The 17697-nt window shown below is 33.0% G+C and overlaps 1 protein-coding gene across 1 annotated transcript; it reads right to left on the bottom strand.

Moving 5' to 3' along the window:
* Positions 1-949: 949 nt before the first annotated feature.
* Positions 950-17470, bottom strand: LOC143253723 (nitric oxide synthase, inducible-like). Its single transcript, XM_076508025.1, has 21 exons — positions 17321-17470; positions 15225-15370; positions 14329-14583; positions 13882-14023; positions 13366-13680; positions 12805-12906; positions 10510-10704; positions 10229-10305; positions 9052-9196; positions 8675-8779; positions 8371-8432; positions 6731-6905; positions 6285-6417; positions 5983-6061; positions 5436-5614; positions 5038-5201; positions 4264-4474; positions 3604-3688; positions 2361-2661; positions 1960-2139; positions 950-1315 (listed from the first exon to the last, which is right to left on the bottom strand). Exons 1-21 carry the CDS (start codon positions 17453-17455, stop codon positions 1268-1270), a joined length of 3234 nt encoding a protein of 1077 aa, XP_076364140.1. The 5' UTR covers positions 17456-17470; the 3' UTR covers positions 950-1267.
* Positions 17471-17697: the final 227 nt, after the last annotated feature.

Raw genomic sequence — 17697 nt, 5'->3', positions numbered from 1 at the left:
CAAAAATCAATCAAACTAATCCTTTATAATAACATGTAACACGAAAATCAGTTTAAATATACAAACTATTTGTTCCATATAGTTCTTGTAACTAAAGTTAAAAACAGGGTGATTGTAACAGCACAGACAACTCATCGTGAGGCTTTGTGTTTAACAAAAATAACCGTTTTAATTATCAGGTTAATTTTGACATACGTTACTAAATTTTATGTCTTTACACCTTTTGTTTGGAAACTGAGAACTATAGTAACACAAAGAATACTTCAACGATTTGATGTTAAAAATACCATGATATTCTGCTTTATATTTAATAATTTGATTAAGAAATTCGATTTACAATGTATAATTGGTGTACCTGTGAATTAGGTGACTGAAGCCATTGGTACGCGTACTATCAAACTAATAATCTTTTTTTGACCTTCATACATATATTACCTGTGTAATAAACTTCCAAGAAATTTGTAGAAAATTTTGGATTTTTGAAATTAAAATATATTTACTGAATACAGAAAGTTGCACGCTGTTGTGCTATGATTAAAAATGTTTGTTGCGGAAATCTTAGTGTTTAAATGGTTTGTTTGTTTTAAATTTCGAGCAAAGCTGCTCCAAGACTATTTGCGCTAGCCGTCCCTAATTTAGCAGTGTAAGACTAGAGGGAAGGCAGCTAATCATCGTCACCCAAGGAATAGTGGGATTGACCGTACCATTATAACGCCCCCATGGCTGAAAGGGAGAACATGTTTGGTGTGACGGGGATTTGAACCCGCAACCCTCTGGCTACGAGTCGAGTGCTTTAACCACCTGGCCATGCCGGGCCATGTATAAGTGAAAGCATGATTGTTGCACAGTCAAACGTTGGTACAGTAAGTAAAGTAAGGAAACAATATTAAAATGTATTGTTTCTTTGTTAGTTCAATAAATGTTGTTGTAAAAATAACCCATACTAAAATTGTGCCTCAAATAACATTTATTAAATATCTCAAAAATATATAGATACAGCTCTTTTACAAAATTTTAATTTAAATACAAAATCTATTAAAAAAACAAACGATTTTCTTCTATACATAGCTACAACAATGACAATATATCATCAATCTACAAGTTGATATAAATAATTTCCGCTCGTGTTAAATAACAACGATATAAAATCTAGCCTCCTTGTAAAAATATATTGTAACGTAGCACATAAATTAAGGACCAATATTATTTATATCAATAAAAACGAAACTGTCGAATAATATTTATATTTCTTTCACTTGATGAAACCTTACACACGAAGAACTCCAAAGACATCCTCGTGATAACGATCCTCAGCCTGAGAAAATAAAACAAAATTTAAACGTGTGGATGAAGCTTGTACAACTTTAATTAACTTTCTTCTATTTTTCGAAATTACATCTCAATAACATCACAGCTTCTTATAACACAGCTTTTAAAAAAAATGATAGAGTTCTAACTACATAGAATATATTCTAATTTAAAGGCTAACAAGATCTGTGTCATTATCACAATTACAAATAGAATAATTTTCTTGTTACATTAAATTGTAAACTATTAACAAGGAAGAAATTCCGTTTGAGAAATAAATATTAAATCTAAAAGAATTTTAAAAGTACTTATTGAGTTACATTACAAAGTTAAAATTAACGCGAGAAATTCAAAACGTCATCACAGTATACATTCCATCCCAAGTTAAGCCTTTTAAATAAGAGAACAACAGATTTTAAAAACTTGATATATTAGACCAATTTTTAATCTACAGCACTTTACAATGACAATATATTTTCATAAAATGACCTTTAATTAATTTTTGTAAAAATTCTTGAACTTTATTTAGATTATATTTAGATTATGGAAGTTTTTTGTTTTGTTTTTTACATTTACGAATTAGAGAACATAGGAGAAATTAGACCAAGAGAAAATAGCACTCGTATCGAGAAAATCAAAATGCTGTCTTACCATCAGTCTTTCAAACAGATCATTGCCGTCTTTTGACTGTCTGTCATAAAGAATGGACTTGAACGCCTTTTTGACACCATCCGCCATGACTGCGTCGCCACAAACATAAACATGGCCACCTTCTGAGAGAAGCTTGGTGACTAGCAAGTTCTTTTCCTTTAAAATATCTTGAACATACTTCTAAAACGTAGAAAACAAAATGAAAGATAAATATTTGTTAGACAAGTCCGACACAATGATTTATAATAAAGTTTTAACCGGATCTTAAATGTTTCACTGCTTTCATTCAAAGCACTTTAAAGCATAACTATATCGAATGGCAACTGAACATTTCTTAAACCCAGTCAACGTAATAAATATTTCTTAAAGATCAACTGACATTAAAAACTAGGAGTGTTTACCTTTGGTTTTAGGGGTTGTCTTGAGAAAGCGTAAAAGACTTTATGTAAAACACCTTTATTAATCAAATCAGATGTTTCGTACTCATAGAGTGTATCCACCCCTGGTTTCCGACAGCCGAAAAACAACACCATCTTCCCAAATGTAGAAGTTAACCTGTTATTATTTTCTTCACTGATGTATCGTTTCTTTATCTCGTGTTCTCGCTGTTGCCAGAAACCTCTGAACGGAGCTATGCCACTTCCGGCTCCGACCATGATGACCGGTAGTGACTGGTCAACAGGAAGGTGGAAATTCTTCGAACTAATAAAAACAAAAATAGACAAATTGTCTGTTATGTTCATCGTAATAATGGTGGATATAATGTATTTATAGTTAGATATTAATCATAATAATGACACAAATGACGTTTTTAGAACTCTTCCCCCGTTGTTTGCAAATTATTTACAAATACAAGAAGTTTTAAAGGTGGCGCACTCTATTGTGCAAAACAAGAAAATTTCAGATAAATGAAAATTTAGATTTGACAGATTGAAACCTGGTACTCTACTAAATGGGTAGGTACATCACATTACCGAAATACTGCACCTAAAACCCTTTATATTTCGGATTAAAGTAGCATATGATAGGTGGCTTGTAAAGTTGTTTGTCATTTGTTTTATTGTTTGTTTTCGAATTTCGCACAAGGCTATACGAGGGCTATCTGCGCTAGCCGTCCCTAATTTAGCAGTGTAAGACTAGAGGAAGGAAGCTAGTAATCACTACCCACCGCCAGCTCATGGGTTACTCTTTTATCAACGAATTGTGGAATTAAAAGTGACATTATAACGCCCCCAAGGCTGAAAGGGGTAGCATGTTTGATGCGCGGAGATTCGAACTCGCGACCCTCAGATTACGAGCTGAGCGCCTTAACCACCTGGCCATGACAAGGCCTTTTGTTTTATTAGAACCAATATTAAATGCATTAATTATTAAAACTTTTATAGGTGAAAGTGGGCGAAATTCAAACCCACGACCATCAAACATGTATCATACTGTTAAATTTTTTATTTGTTTGTGTGACTTGTAATGTTCTGCTGTTATCGTGTGGTCATAATCTAGTAACACTGGGAAAAATAATTATCCATGTTACGAAATACATTTCCGAAGTAAACAACGAAACATTAATGTTTACATTATTTAAAAGTTAAAAGTTAAATTTAAAAGTTAACATTTTGGTTATTCACATAATGCTGACACACTCACCTTCTAATGAAACAAGAAACTTCATGATGGGGTAGGCCATCCATATATGATGTACAAACGCCAAATCGAGTAGGCCCTCTACCGTCTGAATAACAAAAGTTACAAAATAAATAAATACCTCTCACGTTCCAACTGTTGGTAGTTATTATTTTCTTCTCTTATGTAATAAAGATAAATGTGATTATCGAACTGACGTAAAATATGGCTGACAACCAGCTAAATCACTAATGGTTGAAAATATAATGATTGCATAGAATGCGTACGATAAAAATTCAACAATATTACATTCAGCTACATTACAACAAAATGATATATTTCTCAGTCTACGGGCTTCAAGTCAACACCGCACACCTCCTATTCTCGGACTACTATTTTACCAAAAAGTTTTGGAATTGACCGTCACTTAGCTGAGATAGCGAGCATGTTCGAAGATGGGAATTCGAACCCTAGACTCACAGATTGTCATGCCTTAACCGAGAGACAAAAAAAAACAAACAAACAGGCCCACAAAATCTCCAGTAGGGTAAAATTATTTATCATACATTAATAACAGGTCATCACTTCAACACTGTAAATCTAATAAATTGTTAAATAATGTGAACATGAACTAACCGAATACATTAGAGTTCAGATAGTACAAAGATTTGATTATTTCCTTACCTTCTGTACGAAACGTGACCAGGGACATGGTTAGATGAACTTCATTTTTTGTCACATTAGGTGAACTGCTAATACTGTAGTAACGGGGCTGTAGCAGGGGCAACTGACTTAGCAAAAACGCAGCGTTGACTTTAACTGATGGAAACTGTTCAAGAACATCCCCTACTGTTGGATATTTGAACTTCTTCCATTTTTCATATTCTTCTACATTCTGGAAGAATTATCATTAGAGACAGGACATTATTAATAATGTTCTAAATATATGTGAGAATTAAATTAATGTGAATATTGGTTATTTAATCACTTATTAAACAACATTCATACGAAACATTATAAACGTTTGAAATATTTCGAAACGATCGCACCTAAGTAAGTTTTATTTGGAACAATTACTTATTTGTTTAGAGTTAAATACAAAGCTGCACCGTGGGCTATTTACGATGTGCTCAAAACGAGCATTGCAACTCAGCTTCTAGCGTTGCAAGTCCGCAGACATACCGCTGAGCCACTCGGAGAGTGAACAATTTTTAACCAAATAAAGGCTTCATGTTTCGTCATAATCTTTTCCATTTGATTAATAAACTCTTAAAGATTTTCTACCATACAAATAGAAAACAAAAACAAACAAAACAGATAAAGCACACTGTAGAGTTTCTTGGACATATTAAAACTGAATATAATATAGGCTTCTTTGTTTATTGTTCTTCCTTCTGGTCAATTCTGAATCAAACAAAACAGTAAAGGCTCAACTGAGAACAAACTTATTTATCTTACCTCACTCAATTTTTTAAGCCTAACTTCATCACATCTATCTTTTGCTGTGGCTGCAAGGTGTTCTAGTATCGTAGGTGTCAGAGGAGTTGTGATGTCTAGATATTTGGAGAGGGCCGTGCGAACAGTGCACGGAGGAAGTCGTTTATATGGCTGCCAGACACCATCTGGAATAATGTTATCGCTTAGTACCTTTGTCTTTAAAACACTTACATTCATAACATGATAAATTACAACATTACTATAACAACTCTTAGAGTTCTTTAGGTATTACCCTGGGAACTTTCATTATCATTAAAATATTACCATGGGAATTCAGCGATGTTTAGGATATTATTATGATACCCAGTTTGTTTGTTTGTTTCTAAATAACCACATCAACCATTTTTTGCCAAGCTTACCTACAAATGTTTCTACTTGAACTAAGTTTGACTCAGCCTTGTCCAAAACATTCAGAAATGACATGATTTGGTTAACAACCTTTGAGGGATTAACAGGAAAGACGCTCAGGTGATCTCCAGGTTCGTATTTGAAATTTGTGGCTTCTCTTGCGTCTAGTCGAACTAAAATTGTCTGCCGTCTGAAATAAAGTTTAAAGAACTGAAACATCTTCAGACAGTGTTAATCTTAAACTTTTCAGTTAAATCCATCGTGAAATAAAACAATCTGTCAGTATATTCTGTACTTTTAACACAACATCACTTCACATTCTTTAGCTTCTCTAAAAGATGTCACTTAAAACGTGACAACAATAATACATTTCTTCATGAAATAGCGACATCTGTAATCTCACTGAAATATTAACTGCAACACTGAAATCTAATAACATTATTACAGCCATTATGATTAACGTACTTTTTATTTTAAGTCGAAACGTAATTTTAAATAAAATATAATAAGACACTTCAAAAAAGTGTTTTCTATAATATAACGCTGTATCGAACTTACTCAGAACATGGAGGTTGGAGTCGTACTCTGGACAGGACCCTACATGGTTGTATCTTCTTATTATGAACCTTGGTCAGACCTGACATGATGGTACAAAGATTCATTTAATATAATAACATTAAATATCCTACTAAACTGTATTACTGTAACCTAGAAAATGGTTTTTTATCTATACTATTCTGAATTTCACAGTTTTATTATACTGAAACAGGATGGTTTCACTATTCCATTTGTTAATAAATAGCAATATAAAAAGACTTCATTTATCTCTACATTAGAGTATCGCACGTGTTATATTTTACCTTCACATATATCATGATGTATTCCTTCTACTACAGATGTCCTAAAGTTGTCTTTATTCCACTGGTTTACTGATTCCAGGGATATCATGGAAGAGTCACTACTGAGAGCAAAATTGTAGGAACTGCAGGCCACCTATCGGTGAAATAAGGAAATGTTTACCTATACTACAAACAATATCGACTTCTTTCAAACAATTTGTTTATTAATTTAAATAGTATAGGAATATAAAGTTGTTTGCATTCAGAATCAGGCTACATGTTGAGTTAACAAGCATGTTGGAACATGATATAACACATTATATCGACTTCTTTTACATGATTTGAATACAGCATAAAATAAAGCTATTTACATTCTTACTTAATACATCTATCGACCTATTTAAGTTTATTTTAATGAAATATTAAACGGTTTCATAAACGATTCTTTGTTAACTTTATGCACAAACCTCGTAGAATTCTTTTGCCCATTTGTTGAAAGTTTGTTCCTGACCCCGAAGCTCATCTCCTAAGCCAACCGCCAGGAGGCGCTTCGCTTGAAGAGCGTTTAATGTTTCGTCGACATTTTTACCGAAAGCACAGAACGTTGGATACTGACTCGATCCCAGAGCGAAAACACCATACCTGTAATAACATATAACAAAAGTTAACATGTTAACACTACAGGATTATTATATACGTATTTTAGAGATAGCAATGAGTCTGTGTTAAATTTTAACAAAATAGAGAGTTGATATGGGTGTATTCAAAAGTGTTAGTATGCATGCAATGCAAAGCAGGAAAATATTTTCAACGGTTTTAATGAAAATGTCACGACGTAACGTTTTTTCAATCAAGATTAGTGTATTATCCTTCTTTAACCATCTAGATACTTTGGTGTGGTGATACTGGCGTCATTATATTTTACCTTTTTTGTAACATGCGTATAATGTATCTTTACTCACACCAATTCAGGTGATTTTATAAATTTTCATAGAGATGAAGTCTTCCATCTACATTTCATGTAAAAGGTCGTGAACACACTCCAAACATTGTTTGTAAACGAAAATTTACTTTTTTAAACGGCTATCACTCAGAAGCTTACACCAGCTTGATCTTGCATCTGAACCCACCCCTTGTGGTGATGTAAGTTCATTTGAAACGCTGTTGTATACATTTCTATAATGTGATAAGAGAAGACAGTTTTTTTTTCTTGGACAGATGTAGTTAAAAGAGTAAAGGTTACTTCTTGTTTATTTGGTTTCGAATCTAAGCAAATAAAAAGTTGTATATTTAACGTAAATCATTGTATATTTATATACATATAAGCAAGATACCACACAGCGCTATTCTGTGGAAACCCAATAGGAATGACACTTATGTGAAAATAAAAATAAAATATGACCCAAGTTGTGTTATTATTGTAAATAACGCAAATTTTGAGCAGAAAATTCGGGCGATCTTTAACAAAATAATAGATGTGTATAAAACTTTGTTTTTGTTTTTTAAACCTCTAAACTGGGTTCTAGCTATTATGTGTTTGGATTTTTTTTGCCCAAAATTGCATACAGGATTGTCTGCATTTTGTCTAATGCTGGGAACCGAAACTAACATTTTGGCTTAAGGAGCCACAAACGACTGACCCACCAGGAGAAAAACTGTAAATTAGAGAAGCTTCAATTTATAATTTGTTTCTCAATTAATTTTGAATTTTTTATAAACAATTAAACTTTATATTTTCTCATAAAGTGCAGTTTGAAGTATTGTCATGTGAAATTTACGTTTTTATAAAACATCAACAAACTTAATGTCACTTGTGCGAGTTGATTAATCTCGCTCCCAGTAAGTGTAGCAGTTTATAAACACTAAATGTCTATTTCTATTCCAGTTGATGCATCACAATAACAATAAAAAAAAGTTGATACTTTTCTGTTCCTCCATCTACCGACCTAACAAAGTAATAACCACGTAATAATTAGTCTCTCAGTAAATAATTTCAAAGATAATAACAGATGTTAGTCACTCTCATTTAATGTGACAAATACCTAACGTTATTTAATTCAAATAGTTCAAAGTAACCAGTAACACTATTTTAAATAATACCACTTACTTCATTTGGTTTAAAGTAACTAAATGTTCTTTCTTCACTTGTAACAGTCGCTTCCAAAAAGGCTGTGTAATAAATAAAAAAATACAGATGTTTTAATGGTAGAGATTCTTGATTAATAAATATTGTGATTTAACTGAGTTACACAAAAACTGATTTACTAAATATATTATTTTTTAACTTTTACTTAAATTGTCTTCTTATTTTTATGTAAGGCTCACGATTTTCTTAGATACATAAAAATATCTTACCGATTAAATTTTCTAACTCATACAAACTTTAAGAAACGGTCATGTAGATAACTCACTTTTCCGTTGTCAGGGGGATTCCCGCTGCCAAACGTACTCGTAACTACAATAAACAGTGATTCCAGTTCTAGGTTTCTGACTTCATAGTCCTCCATACACATGACCTTAACAAAGATGAAGGTCGTCCAAGTGTTAAAACAAATAATATAATAAAACATAATATTGAAACAATGATATATTATTAATATTTGTTAGAACATGTTATGCCAAGTACATAACATCAATAAATACCAAAGTGACGACATTTATTCTGTTGTTTCATCATGTTGACTCCAGTTAGAAAATTTGAAAATCACTTAACGTACATCTGAAAGTTATATATATCTAAAACTGATCATACAGTTATTGTGAAAATTTTCAACAAATAAGTACTCACTGTAGTGTTGAAATGTTTTCCTAGAAGACGCCCCAAGCGCTGTGCAAACATTTCGGATTTTCCTGTCTCAGTACCGTATAGGATAGTTGCTCTAACTCTACTCTTTCGAACTTTGGCCATCAAACAGGTGGAAAACCACAAAGCCCTAAAACATTAAAGTTAACTATTCTTATATGAAATAGAACATGCAAGACCACAAAAGAGAAAACAATAATTATAACAATAATAATCACAAAACCGATATTGCTTCACCTTCCAGCGTAACACTCGTTTTTTGGTTTTTTTTAGTTAACTGTGAAAATTTAGAAGTGTTGGTTTACATAAAAAAAAGTATATTTTAAATAAAAGCTCAGAGAAACAGCTTTCTTCACCGGATTAATTTATATTTCGAACTTTATTGCAATGTTTAAATCACTTGTAGGATCACAATCAGGAATCGTTTGTAATATTGAAAGTATTCTGTTCCTAGAAACGTTCGATCTTGAAAACGTTTCGTCCTAACAGTGTGAGATTATACATTAGTGTTAACACAGAGGATGTGGTGAACAGGCCAAGCCACCGAAGCAGTGCTAACAGAATTATTTGAAGTGTTAATTTACATGTTGATAACAACTCACAAGAGACTATTACCTCTTCACAAATCACTAATTAAGCCTAATTTGGAATACTGTACAGTTTGAAGTCCTTATATACAAAAGATTTACTGAAAAGTATTCAAACCGAATATTGCCGAATTTAAATTTAAAATGTCTGGTGAATTTGTTTGTGAGCCCTGGTTATTAAATAAATTACCTCACAAACACAGTATATAATGTCAACTTTCTTAGTCCAGATTTTAAATGTTTTGGAGATTTCTGTCAGAATATCTAGAAGATCAGTCAGACATCTTGTCTTTTGTTGTAAATAAAAACTGATTCAACATTTTCTTCAGTCTCTACTCAGTCAAGTTAAGGTTTCGGTTCTAAAATTTTTCGAATATCTAGTTATTTACAGTATTTCTCCAACTCGTACGATAATCAGCGAACCACAAAAGTCCGCACTCGGATGAACTGTGGGATGGAAGAATTCTATTGTTGAGATATCTTAACTTATTGCTGCTGTGACACCAGAAAGTTCGTACTTAAATAGGTTTTATTTGCAGTTACAATGGTAATATATTTAAAAATTTGTTACTTACTTTGCAACCGCTACAAATTTATATTTGAGAACGACATTGCAGATTTTCTTCCAGTCAAATTTCTTCCATGCTTTTTCCTGTTCGAAATTATAAAAAAATACACTCATGCTAATCTTCATTTAAATTTTATAATTTGTGAAACCCAACACTTTGTAAAATGAACTGGAGTACTAGAATTTCGGTATTGAATGTGTTCTTGTTACAACTCAAAGAAATATTTCGCTAACATAAATGTGGTTGTCTTTCTTTAGTGAGAGTAGGTAATAGAAATATGAACTAACCTGATATTCATAGCTTGGTTTGAGAACGTAATTCAACATTTCTTGGTGAAATACGGGCGTAATACTGCTCGACATAGCGGGTACAATCCACACCCAATCTGCAGGACAACCACTCCTCTGTTGTTGTTCATTTTCCATATGTTTCATAAAACTTTCTGCAGCGGTGTGATGGTCGACAATGGTGATGTTTTGTTTCTACGGTAAAGAAAAACCGACCTTCTTAAAAACGGATTTTTAGAAAAACGTTTTTTAGTGTGTGTGTGTTTTTCTTGTAGCAAAGCCACATCAGGCTATCTGGTGAAAGTGAAACACTTATTTCTGATGATATATTAATGTGCACTGTGTCATGTTATATGAGAGGTCCACTTAATAATTGAAGACTATTTTCAGAAACTCCCCCCCAAAAAAAAACACACACACACACACAACACAAAAACTATTGATGAGTTTGTCTAAGTAATTCTTAAACAGTTTTACTTCACAGTCAAAGCTCCAATGAGCTAAGTGAAAACTTTCAGTTTTATGTTATTATGTATTCTAGAATGATGTTACTCTCTCAAGCAACGCAACCATCTTGTCGGTTCATAGAATTTCACACAACAAAAAAGGAACAAACATAACAACAAAATATTCATGTGTTTTGTTGTTGCATTTTAAAGTTCCGCGACAGTTCGGAAACGATGCGAGCTGTTTCCTTGCATCCAAATGATTGAGAAACAGAGTTTTATTCTAACAGTTTCATTTTGAGTTTACTCATTGATAGTACATTTTATTATAATTTATGCCTTTAACAGTAAGTAAGATCTTACCGTAAAAGCTGCAAATTGTAATAGCATGTACGACACTGATTAATGTAAAGATTTCAAAAGGCCTGTTCATGGCCAGGTGGTTAAAGCACTTGATTCGTAATCCGAGAATCATGTGTTCGAATCCCCATCATACCAAACATGCACGCCGTTTCAGCCGTGGGGGCGTTATAATGTGACAGACAATCCCACTATTAGTTGATAAAAGAATAGCCCGAAAGTTGGCGGTGGGTGGTGATGACTAGCTGCCTTCCCTCTAGTCTTACACTACTAAATTAGGGACGGCTAGCGCAGATAGCCCTCTTGTAGCTTTGCGCGAAATTCAAAATTCAAAACAAACCAAGAGTTCAGAAATACAAATATACTTTTACATATAACAATGCCATTAACATCAATTCGTTAACAATGGTTGAGTGGTGATAAATATTGTTCTTTTCGCGGCGTAAGAAAAATGTTGGTTGTTTGTAGTTAAGCACATCTGTACTCAAGTCTACCACAGATATCGAAACGCTCTGCTAGTGTATGGACCGTGTATTTATTAAACATTTTATAGAAATTGAATTAATCGGTAAGTCTGATTTTTCTGGTAAATAGCAAGCTTGTAAGGAAATGTTCTGAATACCACGCTTCTCTTTTGTTGGAATGTAAATTTGACTTTTTAAAAACTGGATTCAAGTACTTAGAAAAACGAACTCTTGCTTTAGTAAAACATATTTGACTTTGTTGAAGTAATCCTTTTTTATAACTTTATGAGAACAAAAAGAAAAATAAGTGAATACGATAAAATAAAATGTTTAAGTACCACCTGAACGGCAGTAGTACAACAAAAAGTTAAATAACTGACTACCAAACTTGAAACAATTACAACTTGAAAGTTAAATAAAATTTGCTTTGCTAGAATATTTTAAGTCATCGTTCTTAGATGTTCTAAAAGTATTGGAACAAAGGAAGTAAACAAAATTCTTTAGAATAACCTATTATATTTTTAACCCGCGTACTAGTACATTAATAATAATATTGTCTTAGGTATTTCAATATTTGATGTAAATAGATGCTATTATTGACATCTGTAGCATTAAATATTTTTTATTGTCTCCATATAATGTTTCCAGTTTGCGAAATGTACAATTAAAGACATACAAGAGAATAAACAGGTTAGACTCGAAAACTTTCAAATGTTATATCAGAAACGTATTTACAACTAAACAGAACAGTGAAACGTGTCACTACAGTTGTCAGGCCCATATACAACAACAAAAACACGAAACAAAAAAACGTTCAGTGACATAGATTCAAGCTAAGCAGAAACAACGAAACGTGTCACTACAGTTGTTAGGCCCACATACAACAACAACTAAAACCAAGATAAAACAGTGCACGACATAGTATCAAGGCTAAGCAGAAACAGTGGTGCGTGTCACTGCAGTTGTTAGGCCTCTGTGCAACAACAAATTCTACATTAAACATAAAGAAGAAGGACAATCGTTACCTGATAGCTGTGTAAAACAGCAATATTGATTTCAACCAGTACTCGGTCCTTCCATAGAGTTGCCGGTGTTGATGTATCTAACCCCATCTTCTGGGCCACTTCCTGGATAAACCACGTTAAAAATACCATGTATTAAATCACAGATTGTTCAATATTGACGATAATCTGTATTTTATCTAGCTTATATTCTGGACGATCATGACCATTGACACTTATAACATATTTCTTAATAAATCCAGACTATGGATTTTATTAAATTTATAGTTGATCTCACAACCTACACATATTACTATTGACAATAAAGTGTTCCATTCAAAACTTGTTGAATAGGCAGTTATTAAGTAATGTTGTATTAATTGTTCAAAAGTGAATACAAGATAAAAGACGTTGATGTTATTAAGCAACGATCATTTAAAAGATTGTTTATGATCTAGATTGCTTTACTCATGTGTGCCTTTCTCCTGTGAAAATTGATATGGTATATAGAAGCATTTTTTCATCAACTCATAGGCCTATCAGATACAGCTTTTGGTAATGTATTGAGTGATCTAGTTCCGTTACCTCAGTGATGTTATAACGTTGAGGGTCACATAGATCGCGGGCTCCAATCTCGGTACCCATGTACCACCCATTGAAAGGAGCAGCAGGAAACTCAATACCTCCACAATCAAAGAGCATGTTCGCTACTGCAGGAACTGCATACCATTCCAATCCCAGCTCTGCAAACCATTCATAACGAGGATGTTCAAGCTTGACTGTCAGTACTAGTTCGTCTGGGATGTCGTAGAACTTTGGGCCTTCTCCCGGTGCCGAGAATATCCAGGGCAAAATATCAAAACGTCCACCTTTTCCCTTCCACCCCAGCCTCTGACACACCTAGGAAATGAGAGATGCGAGAAGGCGTTACACCAACGCTTCTTATTTTATAGAGTTTTCTCTTATACATACTTGCTCATATACTTGAATGATATAGAGAAAGCTTCAGGACATACGCATTAAGAGCTTGGTTGAAGATGTTTTACCAAAGGACTTATTCTAGTAAATAAAATAAATTTTTAAGTTTTCAAAATCTCGTACCCAAGTGAACTGTACGTGACCTGGATCTCCGATCACACTGCCATCTGGTTGTAGATAACCAGCGTAACTAAGTAGTTGAGGGTTCCATAGCAGAAAATCTTCCTGTTCGTTTTTTCTTGGTGGGAAAACAGTGATCATAGACCTGATAAAAGACACCCACTGAATTATCACATGTTTGATATAAAAATTAATATCTAACCAACAAACATATTTTTCTTTTGACGTCATACGAAGCAAACAAATAAAGCATGAAATTTACAAATTTTTTGTTAAATGGTCGTTGAATTGCGCAAAGAGTTTGGCAAGTTATACAAATTAAATAAATCTCTAAAAGTCAATATATTGTACTGTTATTTAAATACCAATATTCAATTCTTCTTTTTGGGCTTCTCTTGAAAAAACACCAAGAATTTATTAATTATTCGCATAAATTTTTATCGGTCAAACCTTAAATTTCCTCCATTTGTAGCATATTCTAGATGACAACACAGAGCCTCGAACATTTCTCGCGTGGTCTTCACGTGTCTTGCATCCTGCACCACAAGCTTTTTCCAATGGATACGTCCAATGCAGCGCGAGGCGTTTCTCCAAGCTAGCCTAACCCCAAACTCTAATTCTTCTGAGGTGAGGTTGTAAGTACCGGTTTTTTCCACTTCAGTTTTTACTTCTTCCCACCGTTTGAAGAACTCATCCTGAGTTTCCCTACAAATAGTTAACGTTCAAATATTGAGATGTTTTCCTATGTTCATAATTTAAGTTAATACAACAGTAGAAAAAGCCCAACAGCAGATATAGAAAAATTACTAAAAAAATCAACAGTAAGGTAAGCCTAATGTGAAAAACAACATTTATATTATTTCCATGATTCTCGCCAGAAGTAATTTTAAAGACCAAACATTTTTTGAGTTAATTTAATTTTAAAATGCCCCCCGCCAGTACAGCGGTATGTCTACGGATTTACAACGCTAAAATCAGGGGTTTGCTTCCCCTCGGTGGGCTCAGCAGATAGTCCGAGGTGGCTTTGCTATAAGACACACACACACACAATTTTAAAATAGCCGTGAAAATACCTCAAATGTACTTTATAAATTAAAAATTGTTGTACAGTTCGAATAGGCTGCCATTGTCATAATACCAATACCATGAATATTCACTTCTTTACTATATAAATAATCCTTTGAAATTACCCTCCTCATTAAATGATAAACAATTTATCAATTTTAATAATTCTATGTTAGATACGGAAAGGTCTCTGGGTCAAACAAGAAATATTAAAATGCATGGTCTAAATAATTTTTGCTATTAAATCAAGACATCTTTTATATTACAAACTGAAAACTTACGATTCTATAGGCACGTAGTGTTGTTCTAAAAATTCTTTCGCCTCTTTTAACATTTCCTGTGGCGGCCGAACACACCCTGGAGGTCGGGCTCCTGATTGTCCCGACATTAGTGAACCATAACAATACTGTGACTTACAGGCGATTGGCTACATTTTGTTTAAAAAACAAATATTTTATGATGACAATCAACATTTTTATTTTTTTCATTTCACTGTCTCTAAATAAAGCATTAAGTCTCTTCCATAGCATAATGTCATCATAGAAGGAAGCCATTTCTTTAATACTATGTTATACTATGTTACAATGTCATCATAGAAAGAAGCCATTTCTTTAAATAATGCTTTTCAGATGAAAGAAAAAATTAAGTTTAATCGTTTTTTTACTAAACGACATAAAATCCCCATAGTTTATAACAATATTTGGGGACAGTAAAGGACATAGTGGCATATTTCGACTGTCCCATCCACTAACTTAAACTAAAACTATTAAGTAAATCTTAACAAATCTTAAAGCCAACCCTTATTATTCATATGGTAATCGAACTTTCTCTTAACTCGCATAACTTTACTGTCTGCATAGCATAACAAGTCTGATCTATTTCATATTTACTCTATGCTAAATAACATATATTTTCTTAACGTTTTGTACATTTGACTGGTTAAAACTTGAAGACACAAAACAGTGATATTGGTTTTCTACGAGGAGTTGTGCTTGTATATGTGACGTCATCACTCACGTATTCTATACATTTTTACATGCATAAACAACACGTGACCATTGTTGACAAAATAATGTGAGTCATTGGGTAAAAACAAAGTACAGTTTCTGATGTAGTAAAACATGTGAAATCGAAAGTTGCGGAAGTAAACAGTCCTATTGCAAGTATAATTATAAGAGTAGTGTTTATAAAGGTCATGGTTCGTTAAGGTTATCGGTACACAAAACTTGTGATCTGCCGTTACTTTGATTTTCAAAGTGGTGATAAACCATTATATATTTTAAACATTTCAAAACGAAATTAAATGACACGTTTAAACATTGGTTTATATACGTTCATAATAACAATGAGACTTATTTATACTGTTTGTAGTCTGAAGATAGGTTGGACAACTTAGGTGGCCAGAAGCATGTTTATATCACTACTTGTATGATAGTTTTAGATAAACGCAAAGATTTTTCATGACACTTGAAAATTTAATATTTCCACTAACTAGAGAGATAAAAAGGTGATATATTTTCAATCCGATAAAATGTGTGGAACCCAGCGACAGCAAATACTGTATTTACACAGAAGTCAAAAAGATGTGAAGTCTAGCTATTACATGTCTTGTAGTTACACTTAACAACAAGTGAAGTCTAGCTGTTACAAGTTTTGTATTTACTATAAACAAGTGAAGTCTAGCTTTTACAGGTCTTGTATTTACACTAAACAAGTGAAGTCCAGCTATTACATGTCTTGTATTTACACTAAACAACAAGTGGAGTCTAGCATATCAAATGAAATTTAAAAAAAAAACTGAGATCAAGATGAAGTGAAGCACACAGTTTTATGTTTAGAACAAAACGTATTTAACGCTGAAGTCAGCAGGAAAATTGAAACATTTTTGGTATTTTAAATTTTTTTCTAGAGTAGGAGACATAACAACATAATAACATGAAATGACACAGTTCAGAATATAGTTAGGTGCATATATAGATAGAAATGTGTGATGTGCTTATTATAAGTTTATTCCGTTAACAATGGAAGTGAAAACCAAAAACTCACCTTTGTCCAAATTATAAAAAAGGGTAAAAAGAAAATAACATAGGTTAACCTAAGTGAAAGAACTGATGCTATTATTAGAAATTAGAAAACGATAAAACAAAAGACGATGATCATTAGAAACATCTATAAACATAGTTAGTGTTGTGACGTAAACTGGCACTTTCATGATTTGACTACATCAAATGTTTGCAAAGTATCCCTGAAATCTATAGTTCGGAAGAAACGTATTGAAGTTAACACTCGTCCATAATATAGTTTTATAATTTTTTCAGTGTTAATTCAGTTTAGAATTTGATGGAGAGTTAAACACTTAAATGAACGTTTCCTTTACCTGTGAACGAAGATATAAACTGTCGTATACTTGTTTACCAGTGGTTACGTTAGTCAGTTTGATCGGTGGAGTCCCGTGAACAATCGGGCATCTTCCAGCCGAAACAGCTGTCTCTTCTTCATTCTTCAGACACATAACGGGAACAAAAGTCACAACAAAAGTGTTTAAAATGTTTTATGATCAGCGCTTTATGAAACTTGAGTCCGCAACCGTTGTTTATATATCTTTCGGTATTTGTATAGGTTTTTTTTTTTTCAGTTGATCTCATATGGTCATATTACAAAGGAAGAACTACGCAGTGTTCGAAACGTCATCGAAAACAAACAACACGGAACTTACTCATCTCATTGGCTTGCTACGTATATGTTACAGGTGAT

The sequence above is a fragment of the Tachypleus tridentatus genome, chromosome 6, assembly GCF_004210375.1.
Source record: "Tachypleus tridentatus isolate NWPU-2018 chromosome 6, ASM421037v1, whole genome shotgun sequence".
Lineage (NCBI taxonomy): Eukaryota > Metazoa > Arthropoda > Merostomata > Xiphosura > Limulidae > Tachypleus > Tachypleus tridentatus.
The sequence above is the reverse complement of the archived record's forward strand: the minus strand, read 5'-3'. Positions and strand labels throughout refer to the sequence as shown.

Excerpts from the sequence above, each read along its gene's own strand:
- LOC143253723 (XM_076508025.1), bottom strand. The coding sequence starts at position 17,455 with ATGTGTCTGAAGAATGAAGAAGAGACAGCTGTTTCGGCTGGAAGATGC. Across the intron at positions 14,584-15,224 it reads CACTACGTGCCTATAGAATC|GGAAACTCAGGATGAGTTCT; the intron begins GTAAGTTTTCAG and ends AACTATTTGTAG. Across the intron at positions 6,062-6,284 it reads ACATCATGATATATGTGAAG|GTCTGACCAAGGTTCATAAT; the intron begins GTAAAATATAAC and ends CCATCATGTCAG.